The sequence below is a fragment of the Pygocentrus nattereri genome, chromosome 3 (genome assembly GCF_015220715.1).
Source record: "Pygocentrus nattereri isolate fPygNat1 chromosome 3, fPygNat1.pri, whole genome shotgun sequence".
In the NCBI taxonomy this organism is placed as follows: domain Eukaryota; kingdom Metazoa; phylum Chordata; class Actinopteri; order Characiformes; family Serrasalmidae; genus Pygocentrus; species Pygocentrus nattereri.
The window spans coordinates 32,811,319-32,829,663 of NC_051213.1; the positions used below are offsets into that span (position 1 = coordinate 32,811,319).

An 18,345-nucleotide genomic window follows, 5' to 3' on the forward strand; every position below is an offset into this window, starting at 1 on the left:
TTCACCAGAGCTGCACATGTTGCTACTGGAATCCTCTTCCACTCCTCCATGATAACATGGTAGATGTTAGACTCTTGGCACCTCCTCCTCCTTCCGCTTGAGGCATACTTGGCCAGTCTATCACCTTTACTTTCAACAAGGAAGTAGTCATCTTGGAGGTGTGTTTGGGGTCGTTATCTTGGAAAACTGCCATGCGGTGCAGTTTCCGAAGGGATGGGATCATGCTGTGCTTCAGAATGTCACAGTACATGTTGGAATTCATGTTTCCCTCAATGAACTGCAGCTCCCCAGTGCTGGCAGCACTCATGCAGCTCAAGACCATGAAGCTACCACCACCATGCTTGACTGGAGGCAAGAGACAGTTGTTTTGGTACTCCTCACATGACATGGTTCCAGTATTTCATATTCTTGGACTGCTTGTGACAGCAAACTGGGTCGACGGCCACACAGATCAAGTTCATGCATTGTGCAGTCTATGGTCTGAGCACTGACAGGCTGACCTCCCACTTCTTCAACCTCTGCAGCAATGCTGGCAGCACTCATGCATCTATTTTTTGAAGCCAACCTCTGGATATGACAATGAACATGTGGACTCAACTTCTTTAGTCGACCCTGGCGAGGCCTGTTCCGAGTGGAACCTGGAAAACTGCTGTATGACGTTGGCCACTGTGCTATAGCTGAGTTTCAGGGTGTTAGCAATCTTCTTATAGCCTAGGCAATCTTTGTGGAGAGCAACAATTCTATTTCTCCACATCCTCAGAGAGTTCTTTGCCATGAGGTGCCAAGACACAATTGGGCACAATTTGGACATGTTCACTGTTAGGTGTTCTCACTTTTATTGCCAGCTATTTAGACATTAATGGCTGTGTGTTGAATTATTTTCAGAGGACAGCTATACAGCTATACTGCTATACAAGCTATACACTGACTACTTTAAATTATATCCAAGATTCATTCCTATAGTGTCATTCCATGGAAAGATATAATAAAATATTTGTGGAAATGTGAGGGGTGTACTCACTTTTGTGAGATACTGTATATACCTTCTTGTTTCTCTGCTCATTGTCCATTTTATCAGCTCCACTTACTATATAGATGCACTTTTTAGTTCTTCAATTACAGACTGTTGTCCATCTGTTTCTCTGCATGCTTTGTGAGCCACCTTTTACCCTCTTCTTCAGTGGTCAGGAATCCCCATGGACTCTTAAAGAGCAGGTACTATTTGGGTGGTGGATCATTCTCAGCACTGCAGTAACACTGATGTGGTGGTGGTGTGTTAGTGTGTGTTGTTCTGGTTTGAGTGGATTAGACACAGCAGTGCTGCTGGAGTTTTTAAACACCTCAGTGTCACTGCTGCACTGAGAATTGTCCACAAACCAAAAATATCCAGCCAACAGTGTCCTGTGGGCAGCGTCCTGTGTCCACTGATGAAGGGCGAGACGATGACCAACACAAACTGTGCAGCAGCAGATGAGCTGTTGTCTCTAACTTTACATCTACAAGGTGTTCTGGCAAAGTGCGCCTTCATTGCATTTAATCTCATCTGTGTTAGCTACAATGAAGGATATCACATCACTCCACATATTTAAAAGTTCAGTCAAGTGCATGTGTGGGAACTGTAGTGTTCTGCTGTGTGTTCCAACAAAAAAAAAATGAATGGTTTACAGATTTGAGCACAAATCTTGCTGCTGTACAAAGTAGAACACATCTTTAAACGTCACTGATCTATCAGAGAGTATGATTAGAAGAGCGCTAATAAAGCACAACACTAGGGCCAATTTATAGCTGCTATAAAACCATGAAAGAAATCTAAAGGTGCTGTGAATGTTTCTGTCATGATCTGCCAGTTCACCCCCAGAGGTAGTTAGAAACATGATGTGGTCTTGTTGCAGCTTTGTAAGTACCTTAATGTCTGCATGACATTTCACCTTAAAAATCCACCCATTTGAGAATGTCCTGCAGACAGTACAGATGACACTACCCAAGAGGATATATGCTCTTCATGATATCTGGTGCAAAACACTGTTTGTAAAGGGTGTGCACCGATTACTTTGAAAATTTGGAAGCCAGTGATATTCACTAAGCATTCTTTGCTGTAGTGGCAAGCTCAGTTGGTTTTCTGATAGCTACTGCTTGTGTTCTCTTCCATTTTTATTTTAATAAAATATAATAATTATATAAAATATAAGTCAGCAGACCTGTTGCACATTTCTGCAGTATTCAGGTTAAACCATTATTGCTTAACATAGACCTGTGGGCTATGTTTACAACTGCATTACTATATTTACCTACCTATAATTCAATCATATCACATGCAGATATGCTGTGTGTGATGGAGGTGTATCTGTAAAGCATTTTAATATCAGGTGTAAACGTGTGGGAGGTGTTTGGATAACAGTCTCATCATTTGTGATTCAATACAGAAATTGTTACCTATAGTTGTGTAAATATACCTCTGAGGTGGGAATCTGCTTATGTATAGGCAGAGTGCACTCATGGAGGAACTTGATGCAAACAGGTGTATATGTATATATATTGCTGCTGTCAGAAGAACATTCTCAATGTTTGAGGGTTTGAGGTTTTTTGGTTTTTGACATAATTTGAAAAGGCATGTTACCCTTTACATTGTCTGTACATTTCACAGTGAATGGACCAAAAGTAATTACCCAAAATGACAATGGAATCCAATTCCATTGACTTACATTAACAGAATAGTATGTTCTTTCTGTCTCCTGTAAAGTTACCATTTTGGACATACAAGGTTTCCGATGCTGTCAGAATAAAACTTTGTTCCTCGTATCTCCAAAATTATAACTTTATGGGAGAAGCAAAAAATATATATTTTTAATATGGAAGTCAATGGAACCAGAATGTTTTCCAAGTCATTTTGGGTCATTTCTTTTGGTTCCTTCATTATGAAGTACACCCACAATGTAAAGGGCAACAGGCATTTTTAAACTATGTCAAAAACTCAAAAATGACATAAATGGAGATACAAGGTTTTGTTCCGACAACAGCCGTATATAATGTGTGTGTGTTTATGTATATTAACTTGCTATAGATAAATGATGAAACTGCTCTATTATGATGTTCTTTTATATTTTTCATTGTTTGTTTTCACTTCTGCTTTAGTGTTTAGTGCATAATTACTTTAAGGAAGTTATTATTGTTGTTGTTGTGATACAAATACTCTTTAAAAAAGATAAATCCAAAAAGACCCCCTTCCTCCAGGCCTTACATCCACTAGATACTCACTGCTGCTGGCATGCAGTAAGAATGAAATCTGGAACAAAATCTCAATGGATTTCACATCCAAGTAGAATATGTGGCAAGGCAGTGCAGAAATATGTGAAGTAGCACTGAGTTATTCTAGAGACATGACCTGCAATCATCTGCCATACATCAGTGTAGAAAATGAGTCTCAGAAATCAGTCATACTAAGAAGCCTTGCTGTGAGACGTCTGAGATCAAGATACCTACAGAAAAGTTCAATATAAAGATTACGATTTTGAGTGTATATATATATATATATATATATATATATATATATATATATATATATATATATATATGCAAGTATGAAGGTGTTAAAGGAAGCACTCATCTATTCACTTTCTGGGTACCTTTGGTGCATCCATATTCTTCTTCCAAGCCTGGATGATGACTAAATCTGATGAATAAAGTACCCTTGCTATGTGAACAAAAGAGCAGAAAAAAAGAAATCATGGGGAGTGGGGGGTGTTCAGTACATGTTCTTTGGTTGAAATGAAGGCTAAAAGGCATGACTGTGTATAATTTACTGGGAAGGTAGTCTTTGGTCTGTTAGTTAGCATGTTTGTCTCTAACACAGATGTTTGCTTCACTACAATAGTGTGCAAAAAAGTCTGAAACTTCTAAAAGGCCTTGACAACTAAATATCATTTCATATTAAATATCTTTTTTACAGTGTCTACCTTCTGTCTTTATTTCAGCTTGTATTTTTTTCAGAAGACTTGCTTTCAGTTTTTCAAAGAAATCTACAGGGATATTTTACCAACTTCCAAAGTTCAGTCTTAGAATTCAGTTGCATTTTGTTCTTCTCACCGTCCAAGTGATTCCAAAAACATTGTTATGTTGAGGTCTGAACTCTGGGGTGGTCAGACCATTGTTTTGAGAACACCAGCAGCTTTTTTTGTTTCATCTGCAATTTTTCTTTTTTTCCCAGTAACCTTGACAGATACACATCCTTTCAGACTCATAGAATTAAGTCATCTTTTCACAGTGGAAGGACGGACAGAATCACCTGTGATTTTTTTCAGAGCTTGATTTTCTCTCAAAGATGAAAGTACTGTTTATCTGATGGGGACAGATATGGTGGTCTACCAGGTTTTGCATGGTTGCTAGGATTCCCATTTTCTCTAAATCTTTAAATTGTTTTTTTAACTTGAGTTTTCAATTGCACTTTCTTTTGATGGTCCCTTACAGATAACCTTTTGAGGCAGGGGTTGGCAATGTAAATATTAAGAATATTATCATATTGCCATATTATGCTTTCAGTAAAAATCAAACCACCCTGGACATTTTATGTCCATTTTACCTTCTTGGTGGTAAATATCTGTAAATGTCTCAGTATGTGCTTATGACCTAGTACAGGCTAAAATTTATAATATAAATGAAAACACAGACTTACTCTGCTCTGCTTTGAGCTTTAGCTCAGCAATAGCTACTTTTCTCGCATCTCCAGCAGGAAACCTTTCCACAAAAGTGGAATAGTTTCTTATAAAAATGTCTCTCAACGTTTGATTTTTTAACGAGGCTGAAGTTGCTTTTCATTGTCCAGCTTCATGTCCAAATTTTCCCATTCTACCTTAAATGGTGCCTGAGGAGCCAGAGTGTAACTGCTTTTAAGGTGGAACGGGAAAATCTGAATGAGAAACTGGCGAATGAGAAGCTGACTTCAGCCTCGCAACTTTCTCATTGCAGATTAAACATGTCAGGAAACCATCTGGAGTGATTCTAAATGAAAATAAGTCTGTTTATCTCAAAATGATTGATGCCTGTCTTAGATCTTTCTCTTTTTCTTAGCTATTAACTAGGCAAGATTGTTGTCTGTTGCTGTGATGACCAGCAGGCATCTACTGGGTTAAAAGGTGAATTAGCAGATATAGGCTACATTAACTCCAGCATTTGAGACTATTTAGTTTATTTTAGTGCTGAAATAAAGGTTAGGGTTAGGTTTTATTGTTAGGTTCAATACAATCTTTTAGATTTATCTTCAGATTTAGTTGCATGGTACAGATATGTAATTTAATATTACTTAAAGGCAGACTGGGCTTCCTGAAAAAAAGAATAACCTGTACATAATGGCTGTTTTGACTGTTAACTAAACCATTGAAGAGTGGTCTCATGCATTTTCACAGTATTGTATTCCAGAGAAAGCCCTGTTTTGAGGATTGAGGCTGGAGTTTAGCTTGTCTATTGGATAAAAATCCTAGAATGGCAGGTTAATTATTTTTGGACTCAATCCAGTATAGAAGCAGAAAATCATGTGGAAAGCTTATAAAAACTGGCCTGTTGTTAAGCTTATAGTAATACTCTAGCATTTTTCAGCTTAATCACCATCTGCTTTATCAGTAGCATAGCATCAGAGACGATCAATCATTTTGACCTGTGTCCCTGTTTTAGTAAAATACTGAGAGAAGTACTCAGAACCTATTGACTCATTGGCTTCTATCATCACTTTGTTTTGAGTACCAAGCTTTCAGTTTATTTCTAAGTACAGGGAGATTGTTGTGTCTGGTAACTGACTGTATACTATGAATATGTTGGATAGAGATTAGGTTGAAAAATGCTGAATTACCCTTTACTGCTTTGTTTTCATTAGCCTAACAAAACCCATTGAAACAAGTACCAGAATGCTATTTGATTGTTGAGACCTGCTCATGAGAATATTAACACTGAATTTGGTTTAAAGCACTTGGATGTTAATTTACTAACTCCTTAAGCAGCAGTGAGCAGAGTCACGAGATAGGGAGAAGAACCTGAGAACCTGAGAACTTTTATTCATACTTAAGTGTTGAGTTCATTGTCTTTTAGGGTGGGTGGCAGCCATCTCAGGTGTCCTTCAAGTACAAGTATGTAAATTGATCTGTGGCGCCGGGACCTGTACGGGGCATTTGTATTAACAGCATAATTTGAATAATGGCTGTGTGGTCGGTAGGATGTTTACAGGATTCGGTGGAGAGCTAATGAGAAGCACATATCCAGGAAGTTTGGATGGATTAGTGCTTCTAAGAGGCTGATGGAGCGGTGGCCCATAACAAAGCCTGGGCATCTGCTTCGTGACGCACTTTAGAAAAGCACAGGTCATGCTGTGATGCTCATGGTACTGTCATATGCATGAGGGAATTAGAAAATGACATGAAAATCGAATTTGTAATTTGGTGTAAAACGTGTCAGCCTGTGTGAAGCTTGGGCCAGTAGTTTGAGATTGCTGTTTTAGAGGTCTTAAAGCCTTTGTTACTGTTGTATAATAATTTTTCTACACCACTCTGAGTGACTTTGTTTACATCTTCACCGTTTAGTTATACAGACATTTGTTTTAAATATCTTCTCTTTAATACATAAAGACACTGCATGTGTTGCATGTGTGTTTCAGGGATATTATTAGGATTTGAATTTGGTGAAATGCCATTCCTGTGTTATTTTGGAGCTTTTCTATTGGCCCTTTGTTTTAATTAGTAATTTCATTTAATATAATTAGTAAATGGAGAACATTCTTTTTGCTGTTTGTAGTGGTTTACTGATGGTCATAACGCTGGCCTGGTAGGCTTGGGTTCAGTCCCTCCCCCCCAGGCAGGTACGCCACACTCCACCAGTAAGGTGCTTTGTGCAGGAGTCCTAATGCTATATTAACCAACATTATGTAGTTGTAATTAACATTATTACATTTTTAACATTAGTCTAATTCACTCTGGATAAGAGCTAATTGCCAAATGCAAGAATACAAATGTATTGTTGAGACTGTGTTTTATTGTTTTGCCCAAGTGTGGCCAGGACTTTAACTTCACGCGGTTCCGGTACAGCTGAAAGGTCAATCGGCTACATGCATTGTGAATATTGAATGATTAAAGAGGTGATCCAGTTCTGCAGCAAGGAACACTGCATTGAGTCTCATACTAATTAGGTGTTTGTTTTATGGCTTAGCTTAACGGTTCCCTAATTGGTTAATTATTTCATTATTTCTGCCCTATTTTTTGAGCCATTTGCTGTGTTTGCACGTACACGTGTGTGTTTGTGTGTGTTTGAGAGCGCGAGAGAGAGCAGCTGAGGAGTCTTCAGATAAGAGCTCATCAAGTCTGTTCATTTAGAGTCATTAAGAATTTGTTCCTGTAATTCCTTAATGAATCGAGGATGCAGAGTCCAGTGGAAATGAAAAAGCATCAGTCATTTCATTGTGTTTTCATAGCCTTTTTTTTTTGTGGATGTTTTGCCAGTTGATAAGTTTATTTTGCTTGCAGCCAGCCTCCACATATAAAAGGCTCAATTAAAACAGGGCAGCGAGTTATTAGCGTGTCGTCACGTCACTGAACTGCACACCTCCCATCGTTTTAAGATACAAAGCATTCAGCACCGCAGCAAACGTAAGAGATTACGTCGCCTTTGCATACCATATGAATAATTCACGTAGTTAAGTATACCAACATGACACACTCAGAAATGTTTGCTGCGATTTGCTACATCATGCTAGGGTGATAAATTCTGCTTAATGCTGTGCTCTCAGTGGCATTAGTCATGGTCCTCTGTGACTACAAGGTTCGTTTCACTTTCTTTCATATGGTATTCCCGTTTCATAGTTCAACCTAATGACCCATAGCACTCAGGCTTACAATAGAGAGATGTCACCTACCCTGCGGGGTCTTCATATCACACTTGTGGCGATTCATCAAACCCACACACCTTTTCCCTTTTGCGCTTATTGAAATATTGATTGATTAAGTGACAGCCCAATGTGTCATCTTCCCTCTGTGTTTCTTAGAGCACCATTTGTCATTTTTGCCCGCTTTTTACTGCTATGGTAATTGGTCATGGATGATAGATCAGTAATCTAAAAGGGGACAGGAGGAAGTAGTTAAACTAAGAGGGTCATTCTGATCAACTGGTGCACACACACTCATGCATTTTGACAAAGTGTCTTAGCCTCAGCTCATCCTTGCTCATAACAGACTAGGCTTTTCCTGGATGCTCCTCTTTTTTTTACCAAAGTATGACTTCATCACCTGTTTACTATATTTTTTTTGAAGATTTCACAATGTTCCTAGTCTTAAATTGACCCTGTTTAGAAATGTGTTGCAGGCATCAATTTCAGAAGGAAACAGCATTACACATCTTGTCTTTGTTCTGTTTTTGTTCAGATGCAGATCAAAGTAGATTTATAAATGACTGCTTTCTGGTTTTTGTTTGCATTTTATCTACTGACCCAAATTGTTGTAAGTGGGGTTGTGTATCGGTGCCAGACCTGAAGATACCTTCACACAAAAATATCTTTCATTGAATTTAAATCAATTCAACACAGTTTTTTAAGTCATTTTGGACAGTTTGTAATAGTCCATTCATCATGGTGGTGGTAGTGTAGTCTTAACAGTCTTTGGTATTTATTGTAGCTAACACAGATGGGATTAAATGCAGTTCAGGGCTATTTTACAATTACAGACTGCAGAACAGTGTGCGAGCAGATGGGCTTCAGCCTACACAACTATTATTGTCATGGTGTGAAGGATCAGACTAGGTAAATGTGTTTATATATATGTATATATCACAGCATTTTCTCTATTGACATCAGTATTGACCTCACTGTATTGATGGAGCTTGCGTGTTTGCTTACTGTATCAGTATTTCTTTAATCCATATGATGTATCTCTCTTGTTTTCCTTCATTTTCGCACATTTCAACATATCCAACATGCCTCCATGCTCTCTTTACGGTTTTGTGCTATTCTTCTCAGGGCATATAAAGTTTTATGATTTTTGGAAACAATCTTTTTTGATGAGTTGGTGCTTTCATTGGAGATTTACAAATATGTTTTCACAACTCCAAATATGTGTGGACGGTGCTTCAGTAACCAGTAAGTAAAGAAATGTTTTTGCCCTTTCAGTTTAAAAAATAATGCACCCTGTGTAAAAAAGCACTTCCCAGAGTCGGGACCATTTTTGTCCTGTATTTTTTTTCTGATTTCCCTACAAAAGCAAGAAAATGCAGCTTACAACACCAAACTGTCACAAAATCCCTACTGGGTTCCTCTGGTAATTCAGGTTGTCTGCTTTCAAAACTTTTCTTTGTCTGTGTTTTTGTGGCTGCTCTTTGGTGTGACTCACTGGGTCTTGCTGTCCAAGTACCTCCATCAGGTAAAATGTGCTTGACCTTAGTGACAAAGAAGGGAAAGAAAGTAGCAGTAAAGCCATTGGTTAAGGGAGAAAAATGTCAGCATGGCCAGAAGAAGATGGAGACATTGTTAAGCCTCAGTTCATGCTTTAAAAAAACTGATGAAAAATAAAATTGTACACATTTTCGTAATACATTTGACTGATTTTTGATGTTTCTCAGGCTCTTTTTCTCCTAGGCTTCATCCAATCTTGCCGCCTCTCTGCCTGGCATAGCAGCAGCAGAGACCACCACTAAATCACATCAGAGGAAGATAAACAAAACCTCATTAGTTCTAGCAGCTAGGCGGAGGTGAAGTCTACAGCGTTTGCCGCTGCCGAGCCTGCCCTGCTTTAACCCTGCTGTAACTCACTCACTTCTGCTTTAGTTGTGCCCTCATGTGTGCTGAACCACACATTTGTTTTTAATTGAGAAGGGAATTGAGTTTGCATTTGAATCAATGTTCTCACTTGGTAGAATAAGTACATGTGCATTGGTACAAGACAACTCATTTGGATTATTCAAAGCTAATAATTGCTTGGCTTTCCCCTGAATTAAGAAAGCAAGAGCATAACCTAGTCTTAGTGCATTTTCGAGTGAAATAGCAGCAAGTACACACTCCTTTGAGATTCTAGGAATTTTAAGGTGCACTGTCATGCTGTGAGTCTGCTGTTCTAAAGTGTTCTGTTGAATTTAGATTGAATGCTGGAGACTACGGAGGCCACTGAAGAACATTGAACTCGTTTGAGACGACTTTTGCTTTGTTATCATGCTGGAAGTCATTAGCAGTTGGATCAGTTGTGGTCATGAAGGGATGCACATGGTCAGTAACGACATGATCCATTGCAGAGTCACATCTTTGACCTTTTGTTTGGCATCATTCCTGTAAATTAATGACAGGATGTTAATGGGTTTGTGCTTGGAGAAAGAGTTCATGTAACAATACTTGATGTCATTATGAATAACTCGGTATATAATCAAGTGTTCATGCTCCTCTTCATGGAGCAAACGTCCGCACATTCGAATGCACAATTACCATTTGTTTGCTGAATTTAACATAGACACATAAATATTGCCTGTGCAATAATTATGACAAAGTTTATATTGTGTGATTTGTTTTTTCACCAATATAAACATAAAAACAATAATATAATATAAACTAAATTGTACAATAAAATTAGCAGGAAAATGCCATATTTAAATGTGTTCTCTGTTGAGGATGATAACTTATTTCTTCTTAGAAAATCAACAGAACATGCCATTAGACCAGGGGTATTCAAACTTTTGGATAGAACATCTGTACACACGTATGATAAAATGTATCAGCATGTGAAACGAGTTTTCTATCTAATATTTTGTTTCCTATCACAGCATAAAAGAGGCACAAGCCTGCCTTTTACCCTTGGATGCGCTGTGATCGTTTAAGTGCACAAGCACAGAATGGAGTATTGATACGTTTAATAATACTGATAGATTTAAGTCGACTAGCAATTAAACGTAACTGAAGTGTGAAGCACATTCCTGTTCATGTTCACTTTTTTGTTGTGACACAAACACAATACAAATCTATAAATTCTCATCTTCGTTAGATTCTGTCATTTACATATCTAATAAATGCAGTATCACACTGAGACGTCACATTAGTAACAAAGAAGAGTGGATTAACCAGTGGAAATAGAAAATCCCCAGTGATGTAGTTTAATCACAACTGCAGCAACTCTGAGGTGCTGATAAACAAACTAAAGGTTTAAGGCAGTGGTGGAAAGCAGCAGTTGCCAAACAGTGATTGGAGAACTGAGAAAAGAAGGCAGAACTTGGCAGAGAGCCTAATGACTTGAGTGGCCATAGAAGCAGCACTCACACAAAAACAAATCAAATTCTGTGATTTTAAAACGTTCAGCTCAATAATATTCTTTCCTTTTATGAATGTTCAGGCCTGTGATCAGTCTAGATGTCTAGTCTAGTCATGGCTGTGACCCTGTTTTACAGGAGGAAATATTCAGTAATATTTAACGTAAGTTAATGTAAAGAGATTTCGTTTCATGTCATTTTGGAGCTTTTCTATTGGTCCATCTGTCATACAATATTCACACAATGTTAGAGCAGTGTCCTGTGATAAACTGACAACCTGTCCTTCTGCCCAAGGAGCACTGGGATGGGCTCCAGCACCCCTAGGAAGATAGGTGGCTTAGTTGATGAGTGAGAGTGAGTGAGTGGATGAGTGTCAAGGGCAGCTGCTCTGTTTAAATTAAATTTTGAAAAAAGCTTGTTTGTTTATTTATTTATTTATCTATTTATTTGTTTAGGTGGGGCAGCTACGATATGTTAGTGTTTGTCACTTTAGCTGTATGTGTTGAGGTTGAGTTACAGCACTGCTTAGCCGAGTTGCACATCCGGGATGTCATATGGCTGAACCATAGAACGAGAAACAATAGCGATTTTATCGTTTTTACGCTGATTTTTCCGTTTCTGTTTGTGCAACACACCTAATATACAATATCCCTGAGAGCTGACAGATTACATTTGTTAGCACAGCTAGACAGGTTTACAGCTGACAAAGCCTGTTAGTTATAGTCCATGCTTTTTGAGTATGATACTGCTTGAGTGCTTAAATCAAGATTTTTGATGAAACCACATATGTTCATGTGATTTCTTGGCTGTTAAATGCCACCGAATTGGGAATTGTCATAGCCTCTGTCTACTTTTGGAAAAAAATAAAGGACTAACCCAACTGTTTTTACAGTATAAAAACCTTTATGAGCATTTTACACTTGCTTAGAAATCAAGCAACGTTATCTGGTAGTGCAGTAAGATAGTTTCACTAGATACAGCGACTTTATCATGTAAAAATATATTCCTGTAATTTACATTTACAGCATTTAGCAGACGCTCTTATCCAGAGCGACTTACAAGAAGTGCTTTGTCAATCTAGAGAAAGTATCTTTGCTAGTTACCAATAGCTTAGAGAAAAAGACAGTCCTGAGCTCAGATACTGCTAGAAATAAGATGTCACTGCAGACACCAAGAGGAAAAGAAACAGAGTTGAACGCAGAACTCTGTGCCAATAGTTAACTCTGTGTAATAGTTTTATCTCAAGATGAGAGATATATTAACTAGATTTAAATTAATCTTTACCTGCCAATACATTTCTACAGTGTATGTAGGGTGATAGCTTTCTCTAGGAATGGAAAGTTGTGATGTGTGATTAAGGGCTGTGAAGGATGACCTTTCAGCTTCAATGTGTGGTGCTACTGTATGATGCTGTCTGCTCTCTTGCTGCTGTAACTACACTCTCTTGGTTTTCTGAGAGAGAGAACACAAATGTGTGTGAGGAAGGTGAGAAGACACAAGATTTAACAGAGGTGCACTATTATAATGTGAGTGTGGCTCAAGTCTCTAGAGAGGCTGATGGACATGACATTCAGCATATCAAACATCCTGAAAGGACAAACTGAGTGGAGTAAGACTGATACATTTTTTGATAGGGACACAGACATTGTACATGCTGCGTCTTCAGTAAAGCCAGAGTTAAGGATAAAACTGACAATATGGGTTTCTTCTCTCTTCAGACAGCATTGAGGACTACATTCAGACCACCAGCTCACATGTGGAGTCTGCTAACCAGGAGCTCGCAAAGGCCAGCCATTATCAGGTAAGAACAATCAATCAGATGTCTATTATATGCTCACAAAGAGGCAGCAGAATCTGTATTATTAATCTGTTCATTATTGTTGTTATATTCAATAAAATAAATTATAAATGTATGTATAATAAAAAGTATAGGGACTAAAAGCTTAATCAGATTTGCCATCACAAGGTAACGCACTCCATTATATACAATGAGAGCCTTGAGAGCCGCAAGGCTAAAGTTTTAAGCATAGATTGTAAAGGTTTGAAGGACCCAGTCAAATTACATTTTGTTGATTTTTTTTAAGGGGAGACACTTAAATATGACAGTTATCTGCAAATTGTACTGCACAGTTTCTGTGTATCTGCTATGTTAAAATATTGGAAAAAGTAAAGCATAAAATAATTGCTAAATTTCCTTCGGGATCAATAAAGAATCTATCTATCTATTTATCTGTCTGTCTATATAAAATATCCTGTACTTTATGCTCAAGTCACATTTTATGTTTTATTTTTTTCAAATATGTCAACTTTAGCAAATAAACAGTAATTAAGCGTTAAAATGTGCAGGAGTGTGTTAATTTACTTTCATTTAGAAGGTCAAGAAAACATTCATTACACCAGTGGCACTCAGACTTTTGAGCACACCTAACCTTAACCACTAATTGTGGGGGCTATTAGCAGTGCTTTATTAGCAGTGTTGTCTATATATATATATATATATATATATATATATATATATATATATATATATATATTCTAGACTGAGATAGCTTCTCTGAGTCTGAAGTAGCAGCTAAACCAGAAGTCATAAGACTTCGTATTTTATCATATTTTAAAAGAAATACTCAACACTGTGTTTTTTTTACAAACAGCATTGTAGCTCTACATTTATGGAATGTGTTAATGTTGTAATTATTCACTTATTTATTAGTTTAGTTAGTTACTTACTCATTTCTTTAGTAGTTATTTAGGGTTTGAAAGACACACTGTTGTAGCTATATACATATGTATATACACTCACTGGCCACTTTATTAGGTACACCTTGCTAGTAAAAGGTTGGACCCCCTTTTGCATTCAGAACTGTCTTAATTCTTCATGTCATACTTTCAACAAGGTGTTGTAAACGTTCCTCAGAGATTTTGGTTGGTTATTTGAGTTACTGTTGTCTTTCTATAATCTCGAACCAGTCTGCCCATTCTCCTCTGACCTCTCACATCAACAAGGCATTTTCATCCACACAACTGCCGCTCACTGGATATTTTCTCTTTTTCTGACCGTTCTCTGTAAACCCTAGAGATGGTTATGTGTAAAAATCCCAGTAGATCAGCAGTTTCTGAGATACTCAGATCAGCCCGTCTGGCACCAACAACCACGCCACATTCAAAGTCACTTAAATCACCTTTCTTCCCCCATTCTGATGCTCGGTCTGCACTTTAGCAAGGTCTTGACCACCTCTACATGCCTAAATGCATTGAGTTGCGGCCATGTGATTGGCTGATCAGCTATTAGTGTTAACAAGCAATTGAATAAAGTGGCCGTTGAGTGTATGTGTTTTACCTTTATCTTATTTTCTTTTTTAATATTTATTTGTTAGTTTATTTATCATTATTCATATTCTTATTCCTTTTAAAATTATGATTATTTTATTATTATTATTTTAGTCATTGTAATAATTTTCTTGTTTACTTGAAAAAAATCTTTTTTTTTTTTTGGTCTGATTTTATTAACCTTTACATTTTAACCATGTTTTAATTATGGTTTTATATTTGTATTGTGATTTTGTGTATGTCTATTATTAATGTTTTACTTTTTATACTTACCTGATTTTAATCTTTTATTTATTTATTAAATTTACTTTCATTATTTGATATGTTCTTACACATTATCAATGCCTTGCTCTGTATCTACTCAGCAACATTGTAAATGAGGGTCACCTTCAGTGTTTTCCGAGATTAAATAAAGGTTGATTGATTGATTGATTGATTGAAACACTAATTATTATGTGAGAGAAATAATCTAATAAATCCTTTTCTATTGTTTACATATACTAATGTAGAATCTTAGTAATGAACCATTACTTGGCTGTCAATTGTCAGCAGATTAATAATTATGGTATGAAAATTCTGGTTATGGAGAAAGTGTTTATTATTTGCAAGTATTCATGTAAATCTGCATTATTTCCTTTCTTTAAAAAGTGATCAACTGACCCATTTCTGTGGCATGTCTATACATTGCAAAGGGAAGCCTATAGTCTACAGTCTATCTGCTATTGTAAATATAGATTTAAAAACTGAAAAACATACGGATAAGAAATATGTACATTTAGATTGAAGAAGGGGGATTTTTAGGGGCTTTTTCCCCTATATGTGTGGTTTTTTTTTGCTTGTTTGTTTTTTGTTTGCATATGAAGAGAAAGGAACATGAGCATTTGTTTGTTTCTCGATTGATCCCTTCACCTGCTTGATATCCACATCAGCAATTTGAATCAAACGCCTATATCCCTGTGGCTGTGTTTAATAAAATATTGAAGAAGGTGTCAACGGGATGATGAGAGAGACCCCTCTCACTAAGGTTGATTGTTTAGAATGAGTGTCGTATTGAGTTTATGGTGACCCTTAACAATGTTTTGCCTTACATCCAAATAAACAAAGCCACACAAGGTGCACAAAGCATGCATAAGCACAATACACAGTCATATGTACACAGATAAGAGGGAAGATTAGACTTCAACTGCACTGAAAACACTGAAAAGGTCTCATACTACACTGTTCAAACTACAGTAACAACATTATGCTGTGTGTGTGTGTATCTGTGTGTGTGTGTGTCTGTGTGTATCTGTGTGTCTGTGTGTGTGTGTATCTGTGTGTGTGTTTGTCTGTGTGTATCTGTGTGTCTGTGTGTGTGTGTCTGTGTGTGTCTGTGTGTATCTGTGTGTATCTTTGTGTCTGTGTGTGTCTGTGTGTGTGTGTGTATGTGTATCTGTGTGTGTGTGTATCTGTGTGTGTGTGTGTGTATCTGTGTGTCTGTGTGTCTGTGCGTGTCTGTGTGTGTGTTTGTGTGTATCTGTGTGTGTGTGTGTGTGTGTGTGTGTGTGTGTGTGTGTGTGTGTGTGTGTGCGTGTGTGTGTATCTGTGTGTCTGTGTGTATCTGTGTGTCTGTGCGGATAAGGCTGGACACCCCGGTACTACTGTATTGTTCAGAAGTCAGAGACCACTCATCATTTATTTAATTTCCAGTCAAAACAGCTATTAAGTGCTTCATTCTGTAGGAGATATTGCTGAGGAGAAAAGATATAAAGTAGTCCACATACATAAGGTAGGGGACAATTAAAGGTCAAAAAATAGAAGCTTCCAAAACGAGTTTAAAAAAAGATGAAAAGAAAATGGGACCCCTACCAACCACACAAGACCTTGAAGACTCCCAAAACTGTCTCCATCAGATAAACAGCGCTTAAGCGCTTTTTTTTTTTTTTTTTATAACCCTACATTTTGTACAGTGTCCTTGAGTGGCGAGAAAGGCGCTTTTAAATTAAATTTATTATTATTATTATTAAGACTTTCGTCTCTGAGAGAGAGAGAGACTCTTTATTCAGATCTGAGACAATCCCCAGGTGTGTCTGTCCATCTTTCCACTGTGAGAAGACAACTCAGCACTGAAAAGGGTCTGAAAGGATGTGGGGCTGTCAGGAAGCTCTCACAGAGGAAAGACAAAAGAATTTTTGCCACTGAAACAAAGAAGCTGTTGCTGTTCTCTTACTTTTGCACGGTGCTGTATATAGCAAATAGTATATAATAGTATATCTTAGACCTTCTGTTATCCATTAATCAATCACTTTTAGGTGAGAGCATTCTAGCCATTACTGCAATCAATACCCTTCATATTTTGCTACATTATTTGATCATAAGCTGTACTTTGGGTATGAGCCCCTGATTTTCCAACTGCTAATCATTCTGTATTATGAGCTGTTTAAACGTAAACATGCCATCAACTCCAGTATTTAACTTGAAAGCAAAACGAAAAGCTGAATGAAAGCATTGTCACTGCAGTTGTTGGCTTTTTGTTTACTTGTTTGAGAAGTTCCTTTAGCTCTTTGAATTATTTTCCTGTCTTTTCTTTTAACAATTGGAGTGTGTTATTTTTGCACTCCTGCCTTTCAGTCAACCTTTTTTTTCCCATTTTTTATCTGTTCAACTGTACCTGCTTCCCCCCACCTTTGTTTTCAAATCCGAGAAGCCAGCAACAGCAGATTAGTTGACTGTGATGTTACTGCTCTATCTCTCTCTCTCCCCTCTGCATAATGCCTTTTAGTTTTATCTGGGCATAAACTCTCCCTTTCTTTCTCACCTTGGTCGTCTCGAGTCTTCTGTCCTATTGTGGCTGCTCAGAGCGACTCTTGGTACCTACTCCGACTGACAGTAACAGGCAACCACAAGTCCTTCTCTGAATTAGAGATGCTTTGTTGAAAAACAGCGATGTACGTGAAAGCTGTGCATGATGTTCCAGGCATGTTTTAGCCCTACGCAATTATGTGTTTCATATCAGTGCAATCGTTTATCCTGCAAAGTGCAGTGATCTTGCTAAAGAGCAAGCCAACAGTGCTATTGTCTTAGTGTCCTGTTTTGGCCAAAAATTCCACCTCGATTGGTGTGCTGCTGTCTCAAACGCAGCCCTGGGGAGTGGCTGTGCATGCAGTCTAATTGCAGTTCTGTTTTTGTTTACACAGTTGTCATCCATCTCTGTGTATCGATTAAGTCCCCAAGACCAATTAAATTAAGTGCATTGGAACCCTAAAACTTTAATACCATAAATGCTGAAAAATATATCATCTCAGTACGTCTCCTGCAAAAGTTCTCTTTTAGGAAATCCTCAGCTTCTCCAAGAAGCAGTCAGTCAAAATATACAAATCATTCGTCAGACCCAGCGCCTGTTCAGCTGGAAGAAGAAGCCGTTCCTTGGGCTAAACCCAATAAGTCTGCTTTTGCCGACCTCGCTCAGCTCTGTTCCCCCCCTTCTCTTCCTTCCCTCCTCTTACAAGTGAGCAAGTGAGGGAGCAAATGAGCGAGTGGCAACAGCTTTCGGATTAATTGTCATTTCATTATCTCAAGGAGAGCTCAGCCGTGACCAAACTCACACAGAGCAATTTAGCACTCCGCCAGTCCCGCTGGCCGCTCCCTGAGGGGAGGGAGGTGTGTGTGTGTGTGTCCGTGTCCCCACGCTTGCGTGTTTCTTTTTAAGCATCTCTCCTAAGTCCATATACGTTGTTGAGCGTCGTACACGCCGACCAATTAAAAATGGCAAGTCATTTTCTTTCCGTG

The 18,345-nt window shown here is 37.9% G+C and overlaps 1 protein-coding gene across 4 annotated transcripts in view; it reads left to right on the forward strand.

The window, feature by feature from the left end:
* The window catches only part of tsnare1 (T-SNARE Domain Containing 1), a 201,243-nt gene that overhangs the window by 138,861 nt on the left and 44,037 nt on the right, over positions 1-18,345 (forward strand). For all 4 annotated transcript variants that reach the window (XR_005130068.1, XM_017706803.2, XM_017706806.2 and 1 more), the window contains exon 10: positions 12,969-13,051. Coding sequence is in view for 3 of the 4 variants with exons in the window: in XM_017706803.2 (XP_017562292.1) it covers positions 12,969-13,051 (83 nt within the window). In the remaining variant the exon portion in view is untranslated. The remainder of the gene's footprint in view (positions 1-12,968; positions 13,052-18,345) is intronic.